This window comes from Pagrus pagrus (genome assembly GCF_965226575.1).
Source record: "Pagrus pagrus genome assembly, chromosome: 8".
Taxonomy (NCBI): Eukaryota; Metazoa; Chordata; class Actinopteri; order Spariformes; family Sparidae; genus Pagrus; species Pagrus pagrus.
The window spans coordinates 25,999,279-26,019,142 of NC_140192.1; the positions used below are offsets into that span (position 1 = coordinate 25,999,279).

At 39.4% G+C, this 19,864-nt stretch overlaps 2 protein-coding genes across 3 annotated transcripts in view; one reads left to right on the forward strand and one right to left on the reverse strand.

The window, feature by feature from the left end:
• Nucleotides 1-11,295, reverse strand: part of LOC311261987 (tetratricopeptide repeat protein 28-like) — a 199,026-nt gene extending 187,731 nt beyond the window's left edge. For both annotated transcript variants that reach the window (XM_084361064.1, XM_084361063.1), the window contains exons 1-3: nt 11,213-11,295; nt 10,751-11,097; nt 6,350-6,649 (exon numbers count right to left, since the gene is read on the reverse strand). In XM_084361064.1, coding sequence (XP_084217190.1) covers nt 6,350-6,649; nt 10,751-10,780 — 330 coding nt within the window. In that variant the 5' untranslated portion in view covers nt 10,781-11,097; nt 11,213-11,295. The remainder of the gene's footprint in view (nt 1-6,349; nt 6,650-10,750; nt 11,098-11,212) is intronic.
• A 3,902-nt stretch (nt 11,296-15,197) lies between these two features.
• LOC311260966 (L-serine dehydratase/L-threonine deaminase-like) lies at nt 15,198-18,097 on the forward strand. Its single transcript, XM_084359302.1, has 8 exons — nt 15,198-15,242; nt 15,332-15,488; nt 15,594-15,633; nt 15,737-15,876; nt 16,405-16,496; nt 16,970-17,197; nt 17,291-17,415; nt 17,507-18,097. Exons 2-8 carry the CDS (start codon nt 15,336-15,338, stop codon nt 17,698-17,700), a joined length of 972 nt encoding a protein of 323 aa, XP_084215428.1. The 5' UTR covers nt 15,198-15,242; nt 15,332-15,335; the 3' UTR covers nt 17,701-18,097.
• Nucleotides 18,098-19,864: the final 1,767 nt, after the last annotated feature.

The following is a 19,864-nucleotide window of genomic DNA, read 5'->3' on the forward strand; positions in this document are numbered from 1 at the left end:
TTCTGGTTTCCTGGGAACTCTCCTGTCAGTGCTCACACAGGAGAATGGAAGTGATAGCAGAAAGGGCTGTTTGTTTAACATGTCACCGGAACAGCCCTGTTGAGAGGGAGGGACCAGATGGAGGAGGAGGATATACAGGGAATCCATCTAGAGAGGGTTTTGTCCTCTCAGCCACTCGTGTACAAGTGCAACACGGAATTACAAAATATTCAGAGGAAACAAACTAAAATGTTTTCCATCGTACAAAAATGGTATACACCCAACCCAATCACCAGAATAATGTTGGCAATGTACATATCTGTGTATATGTTGTTACTTTACGATTCTTTAGGTTACATTTTAAATTTTATCTTGTGACAATGCTTTGCTTACGCTCTGGTTAATTTTAGCTCAAAATCAATTGGTTAGGGTTAGAGAGAGACCATGTTTTGGCTTAAAATACCTGTTTAGGTCACCACAAACACAGCTGGAGATGTCCCGACTTGGCGTCAAAAATATCTGGTTCTTGTCACTACAAACATGGCTGGAAATTGGCCCGAGGTCTACTTAATAATATTAGGCTAATATCTCTGAGGTGAAGACCGCAAATCTGTGGTATTGTCCTGTCAAGTTCACAACTGCTTATGGCAAAGGCGGCAGGTAGCCTCATTAAAATCCTCTGGCTCACCATTTTCTCCCACTTCAAACCCGAAACATTGCCAAATTCGTGTGCTGGCGTTCTTATAAACTAATTCCTCCATGTCTGTATGTTAAAGCGCTGTGTGCATGGTGCTGCATAAGGCCAATTAACCTGAAGTAACCTCCCAAATATCATTGTGTGTTCCCTACACTGCCATGACAGCTGTGCATGCATTTACTTTTCAAAATAAAAGCCCAAAGATGCTTTACCAGCTGTTCGATTTTCGTTATTCAGAAAAATATTGCATATGACCGCAAATAGCGGCACTATTCGATAATAACTAATAGTGGCCCAAGCCTAAATAATATCCAGTTACACTTTTCAAATGTTGAAATGCAGTCTCAAACTGTGGTCTCACTCCAACACCATCCACTCCACCTCTGATATGACAATCAGTTCAGAAACATGTAATGTTAACATGATATGACACATTTTTTTTTCAACTGGCTATATGGTACATAGCCTATGACACGTACAAATGTTAACGTATCAGTGGTTTGCAGAAATTACTAACATTTTATCCTGGGGACTGAGCTGACACGCCTATATCGATCAAAAGATGTTGGCTAAAGTTTCAGATTTTGCAGCAGTGTAATTTGTTTGCTGCTTACAATTAATCATGCATAGGAAAGGAAGACTTGATTATACACCACACATTTTCTCCCAGTTTCCCTCCCAGTATTGCTCACGGAGACAAAATGTGAACAGACACACACAAGTGTGCGCCCCTTGTCTATAAAATTACACTCTATTTTCTTCTCATTTAAGATTTTATATTCAGTAAGAGGGTGAGGTACAAAGGGCCTAAAGCTGTCGCGGGTCATTAAACCACACATTTTATTTCTTCTTTCAGAATGTGTTTTCTGGCACTTACAGCAGGGAGAGCTGACAGATTAGACAGGGGGCTCCTTCACATGCTTGCTGTGGGCTTCAGGAGGGTGTGCTGCTGCTCGCTGGTGCTTGGGGCAGCAAAACCACGCCTGTCACTGTTTGACGGGCCAATCCAGAAGTGCAGTCATAGGGAGGTATGATTGATGATATTATGTACTCACACAGGATCTGAATGCCAGCACACTCCTGTGATTTAATCCCTGTTCCTTCATCAAACATCCAGGCGTAGCAGATGGACTGTACAGCGCCAAACCCTCTCTTTCCCAGAGGCCAACGTCATAAGTGTCACGACCACCATTGTTAATCAATTCTTTGTGGCAGCAACTAACTGAATGGAGGAGTTGTAATCCACTCCAGCATATTGATATTAAATGCTTGAACTTTGGCTAAGAAATCACAGTTTGAGCTGAATGAGATTTTTTTTTAAAAGCTAGAAGATGGATGGGTTGTGACCTTGGCCTCCACCTATACATTAATCAAGTACAAAAACACCTCCCACCACATTCTCCATGGTGGCTATGTTGAACTATATTCAAGCACATTCCTACATTTAGATGTACCAGTCATGATGTCCATTTTGCTTTCCTTGACTCCACTGGATGTAAAAAAAATTAAAAATTAAAAAAAACATCTCGAAGATTTAACAGCTTGAATCCCTTCTTGTCCTGCACAGACAAACCCCTTTAATGCCTTCCTGTTTGACATGACTGACCCCTAGTGGTGAGTGAAGGAACTTACTGTAAAGCATGCGAATGCACCCCTCTGTGTAATTGTCGATACCACAGGCATATTAATCCCTTTGTCTCCTGTTACAAAGTAAAACACAAGGGTCAGGCTACGCATTGACACCGAGTCTGCTAACAGAAGCTTGAGCACGAGAGTCAAAGCTGTCAGGCAATAAATCCAAGAATAAGCAGAGCTACACTGCCTAGATTAAGCCAACCATCCCCCAGTCAGACCACAAAGATTTCATTGTACTTGGAAAGCATATAAAGAGGAGAAAGCAAATGATTTCGGCAGTGATTTTCAATCATAGTTTGGTCTCACTGGCCTCAGAGGGTTCTGAAATCTCTCCTGAATGATCTACATTAATGCTCAGATGCTACAGAGTGAGGTGACAACATAGAGGAGAGACTATCGCTGGAGAATCTTACAGCAGGACTATATATACTTAACAACATAAATATAAAGAGATTTAGTTTTAGGTCTTACTGTTCCTTTTCTCTTATATTTTTAGCTCTTTTCTTCTCTTACAAGCTCTACAATGGGGCTGACTGGTGTCATAGATCTTGTCTTTGCCCACGTCTGTCTTTGGTCTGAGTTTGTTTTTTAAATAACTTGTTACTTCTTTTATTCTCTCTCTTTTATTTCATTACCTTTGTACACACTGTAGTAAGATTGTATAAATGTGGCAGGATGAGTGAAAGGCTTGAAGAATCTGATAACTTGTAATGTAAAAACCTGCAATAAAGGAGAAAAGAATCATTTTGGAAGTGATTTTCAATTATAGTTTGGTCTTATTGGCCTCAATGGGTTACAATATATGTATATTCATAACAATATACATAAAGAAAATGTGGCATTCATTCATGAATTTTATTTCTCTTCTTTTTTGGTGCTTATCTCTCTTTGTTTTCTTACAAGGTCTGCACAGGGGCTAACTGATGTGACAGACCTTGTCCTTGCCCACTTAAGTTCTGTCTTTAGTTTGAGTTCTTTTCTTAAAGTATTTATTTCTCTCTCTTTTTCATTCATTTCTTTTGAACTGTCCTTCGTAAAATTGTATAAATGTGGCAGGATGAAAGAAACCAGTGACACTCCTATAACTTGTAAAGTAAAAACCTGCACAAAGTCATTAATAAAGAGGAAAAAAGGATATACATTTTGAATTATAGCTTGGTCTCACTGGCCTCAGAGGGTTATGAAATTTGTTTGTTTAACATGTCACCGGAACAGCCTTGTTGAGAGGGAGGGACCAGATGGAGGAGGAGGATTTACAGGGAATCCATCTAGAGAGGGTTTTGTCCTCTCAGCCACTCGTGTACGAGTGCAACGCGGAATTACAAAATACTCAGAGGAAACAAACTAAAATGTTTTCCATCGTACACAAATGGTATACACCCAACTCAATTGCCAGAACAATGTTGGCAATGTACATATCTGTGTATATGTTTTTACTTTACAACCTTGTTCCAAATGATTTACATTAATGCTCAGATCCTACAGAGTGAGAGGTGACAACATGGTGGAGAGATTATTGTTGTAGATTTGGCCATGATGAATGACTTTCAGAAATCATTTTACTGAAACACATCTAAAATGACAGCTGGACCTCAACTGTATATTCATAACAACATAAAAATGAAGAAAATGTACCAGACTGCATTCATGAAAGGCATTTATTCATGAGTTTTATTTCTCTTTTTTTGTGCATTTCTGTCTTTGCTCTCTTACAAGGTCTGCACAGGAGCTAACTGATGTCATTGATTTTGTCCTTGTCAATTTAAGTTATGTCTTTAGTTAGAGTTCTTTCTTGAATTACTTATTACTTCTTATTTCTCTCTCTTTCAATCTCATTTCTTTTGTACTGTCTGTAATAAAATTGTTTAAATGTGGCAGAATGAATGAAAGCTCTGAAGAATCTGATAACTTGTAATGTAAAAACCTTCACTAAAGTAGAAAAATAAAGAGGAAAAAGGATATTCATTTTAGCTGTGATTTTCAATTAGTTTGGTCTCACTGGCCTAAGAGGGTTAAGATTTTTTTCTTGAATGATCTACATTAATGCTCAGATGCTACACAGTGAGAGTGACAACATGGAGGGGAGACAAATGGTAATGTTAAATAACAGAGAAAAGCTTTGTACTGAACCACATCTCAAAAAGCTGGCCAGCAAACGTGTTTCAATAACAATGTGAAGAATTATCATCAACAATAAATGCAGGAAGAACCAGATGTGTGACAGCCATTCAATAACTATTTAAAAGTCCATATACTATGGGACAACACAGCCAACACATATTATCGGTGTAATAAGAAGTGACAGTTCTCACTGGAATTACAAATTTCTACAGTGCAGGAAACCTACCTGAGCATCCGAAGATACACGACCTCAGATCAAAGAAGAGGTGGCCACTGATGCATCATTGGTAGCGACAAATTATCATCAATACCACTCTACCACATTATCATCAATCTCTCTCTGGAAAGACAAAAGTATCTCGCCATGCTAAATCACCAAATCAATGCATTTCTCTCACTGAGAGGAATTGGTGTCCTAGTGATCTCTGCGGCTGAGTAATGTGAAATCCATTGCAGGTTAGTCCACACGGCCTGGACAAGATCAAAGACAAGACCCCAGAAAAACTTTGTATTGATCAGGGGGGACTAGGATGCAACCAAGGAGGGAAATTGTGAGTGGAATTAGAAACACTTTGAAATGACAATTAATCATCAAATACTAAAAAAGTAGGGCTGTACCGAAAAGTTTAAAGCTTTCTAAGCTTCATCTAATTTTTGACGTTGAAATTCGAATCAACATTCGAATGCTGCATACTGTAGGTTCATATCTGTTCATTCTGTTTTAACCAGGTATTTCTGCAGAGTTGCAGTTAAAGAACAGGCTACACTTATTAGTATTATAATATTTGCAGAATTAGATTCCAGCGGTGGCTGCGTAGGATTGTTTCCAATTAAAATTGATCTCAACATTTTCAAGAAAAGGGATGTACTCATTTTGTTTTTATCTAACAGAATGTTCTGCTTCACTCCATATTTGTTGGCATTTAGCCTTTCAAAAACAACGTGTGTGTATGTATGTACAGTATGTACTTACAAGTACAAGTATATTTAATATAGAAAAAGGAATCTGATTTAATAAAACAAGACTAACTGGTTTAAATTTAAAGTCGAGGCTTAAATTTTAAGATGACGGTGAGGTTTTGCCGTCAGGGCCCCTCGATTTTAGAACGACCTACCCGAGGAGTAACGTAACGTATTTCAAATCACTTCTTAAAACCCACTTTTATAGCTTTTCTTTTATGCGATGTCACCCTTTTTAAATTTGTTTTAGTCTTTCTATCCTTTTATACTTTTTGCTGTTTTTTAATATATTTATGTCTATCTCTTATGTGATTTTGTCTTATTGTCTTCTTATTGTCCTTCATTGCTCTTATTCTTTACATTTTGTATTGTGCTTCTTGTTTTAACTTTTCCTTAGTCAAGGCTTGCCTGTGTTCTGCTTGACTGTTGAGTGTTTATTCTGTAATACTGTGAGTTTCTGGCTTTTGCTTTGTCTGTCAAAGCACTTTGTAAATGCTGTTTTTAAAGATGCTATATAAATAAAGTTTAAAAAAAAAATGTCCTGGAAAAAAGTATTGGAGCAAACATTCGAATAGAACAATAATATAATCACAGTACTATCTTATTACCTTCTATACTGACAAAAGTCATGTTGGCGACACCACAAGAAAACATCCAAAAAATATGTTTTTATGTACTAAACATGCAAACAACAAAAACAGCATGTCCCCATTTCAATTCAGTCCTAATGATTAAATCTAAAATTGGCAATGATATGGGCATTGAGTCCTCAAATTAGATTTGCTGTTTGAGGTTTAGGATTCTTGGCAATGAAACTCTATTGGTGCACTTGAGAAGAGTCAATAGTCTGTTTTACAGGGTGAAAAACTCAAGACTCCCTTCATGGTGTCTCACTGTTGCAGCCAAAGATCTTCAGCTTTAGTGTATGTATAGTTTAAGCTGTTGAGGCACACTTACCTTGGGCCACTTGGGATTGAGCTCACAAGCTTTTTCTGCATCATCCAGCGCCGCCTGGTGTTGTCCCAGCTTGAGAAGCGCCGCTGAGCGGTTACTGTACAGGATGCAGTTCTGTGGGTCAGCTTGCAAGGCATTGGTGTACAAATGAACTGCCGCCTGAAAGTCACCGCGCTGACATGCCTCATTGCTCTGCTGCACCTTCTCCATGAACTCCGCTTTGCTGAGACCACACCTGACCCCTCCGTCTCCAGAAACACAGCGGATAGGTCTGCCCACTGTCCGAGAGCCGAAGATTGAAAACTGGAAACGGACAAAGAGGAGTGAGAGAGAAAATTATAACACTTCACTGAAAGGAATGCCCTTGAGCATAAATAAACTCAATAACAAGCTGGATATACAGTAGTTAGAACAGGCAGCTAAAATGGGAAGGAATGCTAATGTGCCATTATGAATTGAATGTCAGAAAAAGCCTGCATGTTAAACTGACTCATCTTCTGCCACCGAAGCAAAATGGACCTTTTTCACGGCATACTTTTTGACATGTCATAGCCATATAGTCATAGTCATTTTTTTATCAATCATTAATAATGGTTGAATCTGACTTTCTGTTGTTTGTTTGACTTTCTGCAACACGAAATTCACTTAAGCGAGCCATTGTTTATTCCACTTGTGTTTCTCAAACTAAGACAAGCCAATGTTAATGTCTGCTGTGAAAATTACATATAAACAACATATAATTTGGCCTCAAATAACCGTATGAAGGTTTAATTTAGCAAATCAAAAGCTAAATGGCATAGTCACAGATATGTACACTGAGACTGAAAGCATATGAATTCCACTGAAATCCCATTCTGAAAGATGAAAAAACAAAAATAATCATAGGAATAATAATAATAATAATAATAATAATAATAATAATGTATCCTAAATGAACCTCCATTCTGCTTTTTGGTTGTATCGTGACTTATATTGTTAAGACTAAAAACAAGGTTTCAAAAACAAACAAAATCTAAGTTATGTTGATTTTTTCTGTATGCAATGTTTATGTTTTTTGTTTATTTGTTTGTTTTTTGAAAAGGAGAATAAAGTGAGAATGCTGATTTTGAAAAAAAGCAATATTAATAAAGGAACAGCTTTGCTAACAAAGAGCAAAAAAAGGTAATGTTTTGAAATGGAGTCCGCTAACATAAACTAACATCTCTTTTCAAATCATTTTGGGATCTCAGAGCTTCTGGACACTCTCTGGACAAGCTGTATGGAGCCATTTTATCCCTAGTCCCCAGCTACTTCAATTGTTTAGGAGAATACTGCAACACTTTTTTGCTGTGAAGCTCCATAAATGTTTTGCAGACAACGAAACTTAACCTGACTTTCCATCGGTATGGAGGTGAGTAGACAATGACTGAATTTCCGTTTTGGGTGATCTGTTCCTTTTATAATCTTACCTTTGTCTATAGGCACATTATGTTTCATGTCCTGTTAACTCAAAATAGAGCCTGTATCTTCTCTGCTGTTTGCAGCCTATTACCTTTTATTCTTTTCCACAGCAGTAAGGACACACAACAATAGGGTATAGCTCAGCCTAATAAAGACATCCTCATTACACTGATAATCTCCCACCACAACAACATAACCTGCCTTAGAGCAAGGCCATCGGCATTAATGTGGGATTGAATCTATTATTGTTCCCATTCATGTTTACACTCTTGAAACCACTGGCAGGCAAATCACTTGAACACAAGACCAATTATCATATTGACTTGAGTATTTTCTGACACTGCATCCAACCAATACACTCTAATTGATTGAGTAGATGAGTGCCTCATCCATTTAACAGGGACGGTTTGCTGAGTATTACTGAATCATGAAATTCATCTCGGGTTGCATGTTTTTAGGGCCAGCTTCCATCATACCTCTTTCTCACCACACCTCCTCAGACTGAATTCTGGGATAGGGCAGGCTTGGTAATTACTTCCAGAGGCCCAGGGAGTAGAAGCAGCAGACATGAGGGCTTTGGGTATCAAGTAGATTCAACCTCAAGTTACATAGCAGGACCAATCAGTTGCTTTCTATCACCCCTTGACCTTCATCTTTATTACCTTTTCTTGCATTATAAATAATATTTTATATTATAGGGACGTGACAACATGGAGAAGATCAAATATCTGCTTTACTATGGCTGGACTTTAACGTGTCCAGTGTTTTTACACTTAAATTCTGGATAGACTGATTATTGGCCTAGCTAATTATCGGGGCTGATATTCAGCATTTTTCTGTATCACTCTTTTTTGTGTCCAATTGCTGATGAAATACATTTAGCTACTTTGGCTCTGATACAGCATACTTCTTCTGTTTGTAGTCAAAACTCTGTTGTCTTACTCACATAGATGGCAAAAGTACTTTCTTTAATCAAGCAGAAGTACGGATATTTGTATAAAAAGACTAAAAGGTAAAAGGAAGTACTGATTCCACTTCTTTACTCACATAAAAGTAATAAAGTACAGGCTCTGAAATGTAGTCATAGTATAAAAGCAGAAAGTATCCCTCTGAAGGACATTTCTGCCAGCCATCTCGGTGCAAGGCAACTGAACCTCACGTCATATAAATATAATTCAAAGACTATTAAACTTAAAGGTAGAATCAGTAGGTATTTGTCCGAGCTGTTCGTAAACGCACTACAAAGACTGACTGATTGTTGAGTTTTATTCCCAGAACATTAAATATCAACATTTTGGTTGGTACAAACTGAGAAAATAAGAAAATCCAGGCAGCGGGCTGCAGGGTCTCTGCAGAAACGAGACACTAACACGCCTTTTCTCCCCATTCCAGTCTCCCTCCCCGTCTGTTTCCATCTTGTGCTTCATTACTTCCCCCCTAGCTTATTCAGTGTTCTAATCTGAATCGGCAAAGTAGCTAGTGACTAAAGTTATCAAATAAATTTAGAGGAGTGGAAGTATAAGGTAACAGAAAACGGAAATACTCAGGTAAAGTACCTCAAAATCTTACTTAAGTGCAGTACTGGGATATTTGAACATAGTTACATTTTCATTGCTCTATTCTAAATTTTAACAAGATTTAAATTTTTGCCCACGATAACGACAGTACCACCATACAGTGGTTCTGCCAAAATCGATACATTGCAAGACAATCATCTAATGATACATCACGATGTCTGTCTAACTGAAGAATATAAAGAACCAGTTAATATGATGTATTTATTCACTGCATTGTGGTGTCAGTTTCACAGAATTTGACACTAAATGAGATGAAGCAATGCACAAAAAGTGCACACCGTCTTGGCTTAGTACCTCTTTATCAAACAAACAGACTATAACTTCATGTCCATGTGTGACATCATTCTAATGCGCCAAATATCAGAATTTTGGCGTCAGCAGATTGATAATCATATCTCAAGAGGAAGTATCACGATATATTATATACCACGATATATATTGTACCTCTAACAGTCAATTCAACACATGTAGATTTTTTAAAGATCAATTATGCTGCAACATCACTTGTAAAGCAGATTTTACTGCTGGGTTTGTTGCTCCCAAGTCCCACTGAGAGGCAACCCACCCCTCAGAAATCAGCCATCAGGCTGAGGGGGAGAAATCCACACTACAACTGTCACGCATGCTGACATTCACAGGCTTTTGCTCATGAAGAAATGTCAGGAGGAGTATCTATTATAGATCCTATTATGCATCCAGGGCCCAACAGTATGCAGGTTTTTCCCTGGAAACAAACTCAAGCTGCTGATATCAGCTGATTAGCAGGACCAGAGAAGATTTTAGAAGAAGGTCAACTGTGAGTGCTGTTTCATGTGGTGCAACATACTGGCTGTATGTGGGCAGCACTGGGCAGGAAGGGTGGAGAGGGAGAGATAATGAGAGCCTACACCGATACAGAGGACACCCTACCAAGGTAGTCATAAGGAGACAAAGAAGCAGAGATGAAGCCAAAAGGCAAATATAGTCCGGACAGCACATACTTTCAGTTTTGTTGGGGATTTACTTCATGGCAACACACACAAATTTACTGCCACTGCAGGAGCTTTGCAGTCAAGCTCCTCTGTTCATGCAACAACAAAATAAGTGTGGTTTGGGTTTGCAGCATATTTTTCTCATCTGTATGGTCTCCTATTGACATTGAAATCACATTTATGTTGACTGTTGTGCGCCAGGAGAGCCCACACATCCACTGTGCACTTCAGTACAGTATGCATGACTGGAAAATCGATAGAGCCCTTTTACGAGATTTTCGCAGGAATGGTCATTTGGTATTTCCTGTCCGGGACGCGAGGTTAAAAGTGTTATTCGGGGGGGCAATAAAATGCCAACAACTTCAAAAATGGCAGCACGCATGACAGCGTGTAAAAACTGTGTTTAATCTATTTACCTTTTCTTTCAGAGTCGCTTGCTTCTCCATCCTGTCTGACTGCTGCTTTGGTTTGTGCGACGGGTTATCGCTCTCATCCCATCACACTCCTTCTGGACTTTTTGTCGACTGTTTACCCATCCAGAGGTGTTTAAAAGTCAGCCAAAAGTCCAGGTGTTGGTGCGAGGGTCGACAAACTGCTTGGAAATCCCACAAAGGCTGAGCTGTGTGGCGTTCTGGAGAAACTTTTCTCAAGGAAAGTGCGCCATGTTGTCAAATCTTTTCCTTTTTTTCGTGTCTTTTTTCCCCTGTTGCCATAGCGGATTTGTGAGCGCTGTGCGGAGGGAGGCATGGAGGTCTGTGGGAGCCTGAGTCAGGAGAAGAAAAGTACAGTTAATTCATGTATCACCCGGTTATGCTTTGTTTTGTTTTTAGACGTGTTACAAACACTTGTGTGAAGCGGAATTTAAGGCAAATGCTAACTTTTAACGTCGTTAGCGTTCATAGACTCTGTGAGGGCAGGGGTGAAGATGAAAGAGGGGCACCGCTCCCCGCGCTCACGAGCCCATTGGTGCCCACAGTGGTGGACCCAGGGGGCGCCAAAGTGCCTTCTTGGGTGCCCCCATGACTGCCTGAATGCAGTATAATTTATTTAATTTTGTCAAAAACACATGCACACACACATCAAAGCTGGGGTTGGTAAGACTGTAGAAAACAGCAACAGCAAGCTACATTTTTTAAGTTTCCAACGAAAACAATCCCACCTCTTCCACAGAGAGCCGAGTCAGGCCTCTTCAGGTGGACCCCATCGGACCTTATTTCAGAAGAACTTTGTATGGCAGAATGGAGAGAGACAAATATTTTTTTATCCCGCTTAAACTGTGCCATGACCTACATGTTTGTCAATTTAAAAGATAATTTTCCGAGTCAAGAGAGTCACAGTTTTAATTACAGTTGTAATTAAAGTAAAATATCATCTAGTTTTGAGTAAAACCGCTCAGCAAACTACATCGTCTAGCTCAGCAACACACATCGTCTCGCTCAGCAACACAACATGGCCGCCAACTTGACACAGAAAAGCTACTAAAAAAGGTCAAAATCACAATAAATCTGGCCATGTTGACAACTGTAGTTACGTGAAAGGGTAGTTTGTCAGTTCTGCGAGCAAGCTGATATACAGGAGCAGCTCTGAAGTCCTTCTGACTGGGTGTGTTCATATGTCGAAATATAGGAGCAACATGAAGGCCAAAAAGAAGTCATCTTGCATTTTATCGCTCAGAGTGTTTAAACAACACATTGACAGCTGTGCCCAACATCTGAGTGACAAGGAAGAGCAAAGGAAACAATACAATGACTGTACAATACATGACTATGGTGAAAGTTTTTTTTACCATCAGCTCAACGTCTACTTTCATCTGCCATGTTTCAGCATCATATGACGTCAACTCGGCAACTAGTTTACCAAAATGTTCTCAGATGTTCCAAGTTGTTATTCTGACTTGAGAGGGCATTTTCATGAATTTTCCCAGTGGAAATAAGTTTTTCTGATCGTTCCGACAGCACATGAACACACTGTAACGACACAGACTGCCTTGCAGCTCTCGCTGGCCAGCTGGAAGCGGCTAGTTCGCTACATTTAACTTGCTCTCTAAGCATTTTAGGCAAATGAATACATGAGCAAACAACTTTTTTAAATGGCACAGGACACATACATATACTTTATTACCAGTTTAGGGTGCCAGGCTGTCTGATATCAACCAAGCAGTACATCTTGTTATTGGAGGAAAAGCACAGGTGAATTAATAACATGGCTGTAGTTGTACAAAAATCTAATAATGTGTTCTTTTTGGGAATTAAAACAAAAAACAGTCCTTGCAAAAATGATTGGTGTGTGTCCTTGCAGTTTTTTCTTCTTTATTAAAATCAATAGTTTTGATCCCATTCTAGCTTTTGAAATTATAAAAATTGATCTATTCTGCTCTACTTTGTCACATTTATAGTTCATTTCTAAATCAATTGCAGCCTCAATACTGACTTCAGATAAAACAGTTATACATTTTTAGCTGTTAAGACTAATACTGTAAGATGATTTCGATGAGATTTTGCAGAAATACGTGAGACGTCTGTCTAATGAAACCAGGAGATGAAGCAGGCTGAAGATAAAAGATATTTTTTGTATGTGCAGCTCTTCACCAACAGATGGTGTAGTAATCCTGTACTGAGTAGTCCTTGGCCTTGACGCCAGTAGTCTTGTCATTCCCTGCAAAAAACCAGAGAGATCCAGTCACTCCAGTCGTGCAATAAAACTTTTGCACAGGATATTTTGTCAAAATGTCTTTGTGAAAAAGCTTATAATGAGCATGTTCTGTGTAGTTTTTTTTAGCCTGTCTAGTGATGGCTATAACTAAAACAACTGGGGAGGTAACATAAAAGTCGAAATTATGAGAAACGAAGTCAAAATGTATGAGAAACATTTAGACCTTGTATCTCATGAGTATTACTTTTTATCTCATAATTTCATAATTTTTCTGATAATTATGATTTTATATGATATAATTTTGACTTTCTTTCTATACATATTTGTGGTCAAATCATGACTATGCTCAATGTTCCTAAGGGGGCAGTGCATATAACTCTAAAATGCTTTTCAGAGACTGGATCGGTTGGGAATATTCAAGTCTGGGGGAGTTTTACCTACTCTGGAGTTGGACACCTGCACAGAATCAACTCCACCCTCTATTTTTCAGGGACATCCTCCACCCTCTGGTTTGATTTTTTTGTGGAGAAGGATTCATACAGCAGGATAATGAGCTAAAACACACCTAAAAAAAACTCTGACAGATCTACTTGAAGACCAAAGAAGACCAAGGAGTCCTCAGTGTCATGGAATGTCCTGTACAGCCACATGACTTCATCCCCATTTAACATTTATGGGGTCACTTGAAGACTGAGAAAGCAAAACACTGTGTGACATCACAAGAAGCAGCACTGTCAAATCATGCTGGGATAACATGAGTCATCAGTTTTACCACAAACTTGTGGGGTCCATGCCAGCGTGACTGCATACTGTCTTTAAGGCAAAAGAGGGACAAACCAAATACTAAGATATTCTTAAATTCATGGGCATTTTCTAATATTAAACCTGATGCTCAAACTGTTAATCTTATACTATAATTTGTAATAAAAAATGAAATAATATTATATTGTAATTTGATTTTTGACTAGTGGTCTAAGACTTTTGGATCCTACTTTAGGCCTGTGCCTGTTCCCTCTCTATCTTAACACTCTGATTTGGTTGTACAAGGCTCAGAATATTATAGAAGTAATATTAATGTGCTTGAAATCCAGGCAGCTCATTTTACCAAGTTGTTCGTTCCCACCTGACACAGTGAGCAACCTCACTTGACAGACTGACCTATATCCAGTGGTGTAAAGATTCTCAATAACAAGTCAAATTTCTGCATGCAAAATCATATTCAGGTAAAACTACATGTTAAATAATCATCCAGCTGCATACAGACTTATTAATATTGTTTGATTATTACTGTTGATGCACATTCATGCAGCATTTTACTGTTGGCTATTATATAAAGGCTACTGCAACAAGATGTACTTTTTACAATTAAAATCATTTATGATGATTTGAAGTAAAATCTTAATCTGCACAACAGCTGTTAAGATGAATGTAATCGAGTAAAATATAAATTACAATATTCTCTTTGAAGCATGAAGTAGCAGAAAGCAGAAAGTACTCGAGTACTCAGTTACATTCCACCACTTACTTATTTTAATTGGTAGCCCATTTCAAACACACTGATATACTTGAGTAAAGTCTTTTCAAAGTACTTTACTCCACTTGTCCTGAGACAGCAGCTCACACTGTGTGTCGGAGCTCCGGATTTTTCAAGTTTGAGGAGGCTGAGCGCTGAATCCGCTTTTGGTAGTCGGCCATCGGAGCGAAAATAGGAGCGACTCTTTTGGTAATGCCGGCGGTGTGTGCACTTCCTTTAGAGGGGAGAACAGCATGCAGAGGGCAGCGTGTCAAAATGTCATGGGGGTCACAAAGGAGGCGAGACGATTATGTTATTATGTAATGATGCCGGGAAAACATGTTTCACACGCTTTCCATCACAGATTAAAAATAGTCATTTTTAATTATAACAGGTGGGAATTAATCTAAACCCATTTTTACCAATTCAGTGCACAATCCTCCCAGTTTAACCAGTGCAGACTGTTTGAATATCTGAGTTCGCATGAGACACAGAGACGTCCAAGAAAATGATTTGTTGTCTAAGAAAATGGGATGAAATTCAATTTCATTCATCATCAGCCCTCCTCTTCATCATGATCACTGCGACAGTCTGGTGGCTGAATGCCTGAAGCTGATTGGTCCGCAAGTGGGCCTCCTTTGCCAAGCCCACAGCACAAGGAGGTATATATGCACTTCAGATGCAAGAGAGGCAAAGAACAAGGAAGTTTGGGAGATTTTCATCCTGTCATCCACCACAGACTGGTAAGATGAAGCACGAAAAGTCATCTATTATTTTTCAGAAAAAAGTATTGGTTTAAAAAAAAAAAAAAAAAACGTATCTCCTTTCACAGCAAGATGAAGACCCAGCAGCCTCTTCATGTGGCCACTCCAGTGAGGCAGAGCCTTGTCCTGACCAAAGTAGCTGGGACCTCTGTTTACCTCAAGCTGGATTCATCTCAGCCCACAGGATCCTTCAAGATCAGGGGCATCGGACACCTCTGCAGAACTGTGAGTAAACCACTTTTGGAATAAAATGTGACCTGTCCTGTTTTAGAAGGAGTTTAGCCTGTGTTGATGAAAGTGACTTTAATATTCCTGACTCTTTTTCCTCAGTGGGCAGAGCGAGGATGTGAGCGATTTGTCTGCTGCTCAGGTGAGCACTGAAGCAACAAGCAAAAGAAAATCAATTCAAGAACAGTCTTTACCTCTGTTGGTGTGTCTGAGAGTGTAATCTTTGACGCTTTTGCACCCAACAGGAGGAAATGCAGGGATGGCAGCAGCTTATTCTGCCCGTCAGCTCGGGGTACCTGCAACCATAGTGGTTCCAAGTGTTACACCAAACCCAACAGTGGAGAGGCTGAAGGACGAGGGCGCCACCGTGGTGATTCATGGCAAGGTTCGTGGACAATACATCATATTATCTCGTTATTGTGATATGAGACTGTACTGTCTTAGATTTAGTATTATTTGTTATAACTTGATATGACCTAAGTGTTGTCTTTTCCTGGTTTTAAAGGCTGCATTACAGTAAGGTGATGTCATTTTATGAACTTACCAGACTGTTCTACTTATATTATATTATATTTGATTCCTTACTGATGATTATTTATCAAAAATCTCTTTGTGTTAATAATTCATCACAGTATAAGTAGTCATTCTCACAATTTTGTCACAATATTGAGGTATTTTCTAAAAAACTATCATGATATTTAATTTTGTCATCCAGTCCTAGCATTTATGAAGTGCTTTTGAGGAGATTTCAAAATATCATCTTAGCCTTTTGCTAAAAAGGCTTCAAAGGTGATTTTAGAGAAGATGCTGACGCAGCCAGCTTTAGTTCCTCGGGCAGCAAACGCTTGGTGCACAGTATGTTTTAAAGGTTTTTAATTCATCAGATAAAATGAAGTTGTGTCTCTTTTTTCAGGCTCTAAATGAGAGCATTGAATACGGACAGCAGCTCGTGGCCAACAACCCGGGCTGGATCTTCATCTCACCCTTCGATGATCCCCTCATCTGGTAAGACAGTCAGTCTGTCTTTCATGGACTGTTTGTGACAGCGCTTACATTAGTGTGTGATGTGCAGAAATCGGTCATGTACTGCGATCTATCTGTCGTCAGGAGATAGAGAGGGAGAGGTGATAAGAGCCCTCTCTCAAGGAAATTAAGTTGTTTTAAAATGTGCAAGTGACTGATAGCAACACCTCTCTTATCATGCACTGTCATTCATACTCATACTCAAGTACAGCTTCATGTCAGATACACGGTATCTTATCAAGTGTGAGAGGCTGTCAGATAATCCATTTACACATTTGACGTCACAGTCGAAGCTAAAAACAACCATAAACTACTGGAATCATGGGCTTGTGATATGATCAGTATTATGAGGAAGATTTATTGGCTTAAAGGAGAGAGGAAACAAATCAGAGTTTCCTCCAATTCAATAGAGAATTTCAAGGAAACTGACAGATTGTTTTTGTGTTTGTTTGCAGGGAAGGCCACACGTCTCTGGTGAAGGAGCTGGAGCAAGACCTGAGGGAGAAGCCAGGAGCCATAGTGCTGTCGGTGGGAGGCGGAGGCCTGCTGAACGGAGTGGTGGAGGGACTGCGTCGCGCCGGCTGGGCTGACGTGCCCATTGTAGCCATGGAAACCATGGGAGCACACAGCCTCAATGCAGCAGTGAAGGCCGGGGAGCTGGTCACCTTACCTGAAATAACCAGGTAGAAAACCCTAATCATGGATATTAAAAGGACATTTTTCTCATAGTGTTTCTCTTTTTGTGGTAAACACTGACTTTTTTTTTTGCTCTCCAGTGTTGCAACCACACTGGGCCTGACGAGGGTGTCTGCACAGACTCTCAAACTGGTGAACGAGCACACAGTTTTCTCAGAAGTAGTCACAGATCAGGAGGCTGTGAAAGCTGTGGAGCGCTTTGTAGGTGAGTACAACCTGAACTCGTGCACAGCAGATTTGAAATGCCACAAAATTAGCTGTGAGACTGACCTCTCGGGTGTGTCCTCTCTCTGCAGATGATGAGAAGGTCCTGGTGGAGCCCGCCTGTGGCGCTGCCCTGGCAGCTGTGTACAGTGACATTATCAAAAGACTGAAGAATGAGGGCAAGCTGGCACAGCACCTGGGCCCGGTGGTCATCGTGGTGTGCGGCGGCAACAACATCAGCATGGAGCAGCTGAGGAGGCTGAAAAAACAGCTCGGTGTTATCTAGCGTAGCCGACCACCTCGGGTCTGCCTGACCTTTCCTCTGTTCCTCCATCAGCTGGTCTCAATCCATAAAGCCCATTACTCCTGTGCTCCATAGATCAAATCATTCCAGACTGTGAAACTCTCCTGAGCACTGAGACTGACACATGCGACAGCAGGGAGCTGCTGGAGGGATTTTTCTTTTTTTAATCTTGTGATAATGTGATTGTGATGTGCTCTGTTGGAGGTAGTTCTTGACTAGAGAGAGACCTCCTTTAGAAAAACAAAAATGTAAAAATAACAACTACACTGACACATTTAGGTTGCATTTGTATTTGGCGTGCTTGTTTTGTGAAAGTGCTTGTATGTTGTTTGTGCTTTTGTACTTTGAGATGTATTTAAAAATTAATAAATTATATTTCTGAATATTTTTGCCTAAAGATCATTTCTCTCCTTTGACAGCTTCTTATTCCCAGTGTTGTCAAAAGTACCCAGATGTCCTACTTGAGCAAAAGAAAATATACTGTGTTAAAATGATACTTTGGTTAAAGGGAAAGTCACAGATACGAATAATACTTGAGTTATCTTTCTGGTATCAACTGTAAGTGTATATTATACAGTATAAGTTTACACGTATGACCAATTATCGGCCTGGCTAATTATCAGATCTACACTGAGTATCGAAATCAGCGTTTTTTAAATCAGATTGTCAATAAAAATGCACCACTTTGGCTCTGATGCAGCATAAAATCTGCAAAGTAACTAGTAAAAAAAATGTAGTGGACTGAAAGTATGAAGAAGCAGAGAATGGAATTACTTAAGTTAAGTGCAGAATTCTCAAAATTGTACTTACGTACAGTACTTGTAGATGTACTGAGTTATATGCCATTGCTTATTCCAGACTGTGTATGTAAATAAATATCAAACCACTTCCTCACAACAGAAGCTTTAACTGGGAATCATAGAGAGATTACTATCAACATGTATGTATTATAGCGTCTGTTAGTCCATTTATTGTTTCTCCTCTGTTTTGTTTATATAAGCAAAGAGGCCGCACTGCTGAGGGTTCAGTCATTGTACACTTGTCAAAGAGACTTCATTTTGTCCTGTCAGACAAGTTTTTCGTCAGCTTTCCACATTGTGCACCTGGAATGCTTTGAGGTGAGAAGTTGGAAATTTCAGCGAGGATTTTCCAACCTCCAACACTGAGTGGAGTGTCCAGAAGACAGATTAATCAATTTGAAGAGATGTTATTTATGCCCTCCACATGCGTTGAGCTTTTGCACTGACAGGTTGTGTGCTGACGCTTTTAGCTAAGCAGCTACAGTGAAGAATTTGGCCTAAAAAGAGGGTAAATAATGTCTTTTCAAATAAATTTAAGATCCCTGAGACTTGGATTACAATGGATGAGCTAAACGGAGCCATTTTGACTTTTTTTTCTTTTTCTTTCAGTTAATTGTTTTTTAGATTTTGCTGTGAAGCTCCAGAAATGTTTAGTGGACTGACCTTCACTCTGCTTTCCATTGACATTAAGGAAAGCAGATAATGACTGAATTTTCATTTTTGGGTGAACTTATCCTTTAAATAATACTCTTCAAAACAAGCATCCACTATACTTCAGTACATAAAATGTGCTTGTCTATATACTGTGTATATGTAAAGCCTTTTGATAACGGACTGTTTATATTATGCAAATATTTGGACTACAGCTTCATTACAGTCACTCCCATGGCATCAAACTAATAACTGTACAATAATTCATTATGAGCCCTGTAGTCTCAGTGGCTTACTTTCTAATTAATTTTCTGTCTCCTCAGTCAGAGCTTCTGCACGATGCATTCAGAATTACGTCCTGGAGCGGCTGTGATCCCTCATGAATGAATGAGTCAATCATAAAGTTTTAGATCTGACCTAGAACTTAAAACAAAGCAGTGAATGAGGTCGGTCAGCACAGCAGAACATGTTTTCACGTCTTGAACAAATTCTAATAGGGAAGTTTTTATTACACAACAGCAGTGAATGCCAGACAGGTCAGGCCTTTAGGTCAGTTGCATGCTCACAACAGACGTCTCCACACACTGGTCTTCCAAGACTCCAGTTGGCTGGATTGTTTGGGATGTGGCCCTTTTCCTAGCTGCTCATTGGTCAAGGGTTGGGGGTCATTAAAACAAGGGTGGAGAGGGAAGAGG

Excerpts from the sequence above, each read along its gene's own strand:
- LOC311260966 (XM_084359302.1), top strand. The coding sequence starts at position 15,336 with ATGAAGACCCAGCAGCCTCTTCATGTGGCCACTCCAGTGAGGCAGAGC. Across the intron at positions 15,877-16,404 it reads CCGTGGTGATTCATGGCAAG|GCTCTAAATGAGAGCATTGA; the intron begins GTTCGTGGACAA and ends CTCTTTTTTCAG. Across the intron at positions 17,416-17,506 it reads AGCTGTGGAGCGCTTTGTAG|ATGATGAGAAGGTCCTGGTG; the intron begins GTGAGTACAACC and ends CTCTCTCTGCAG.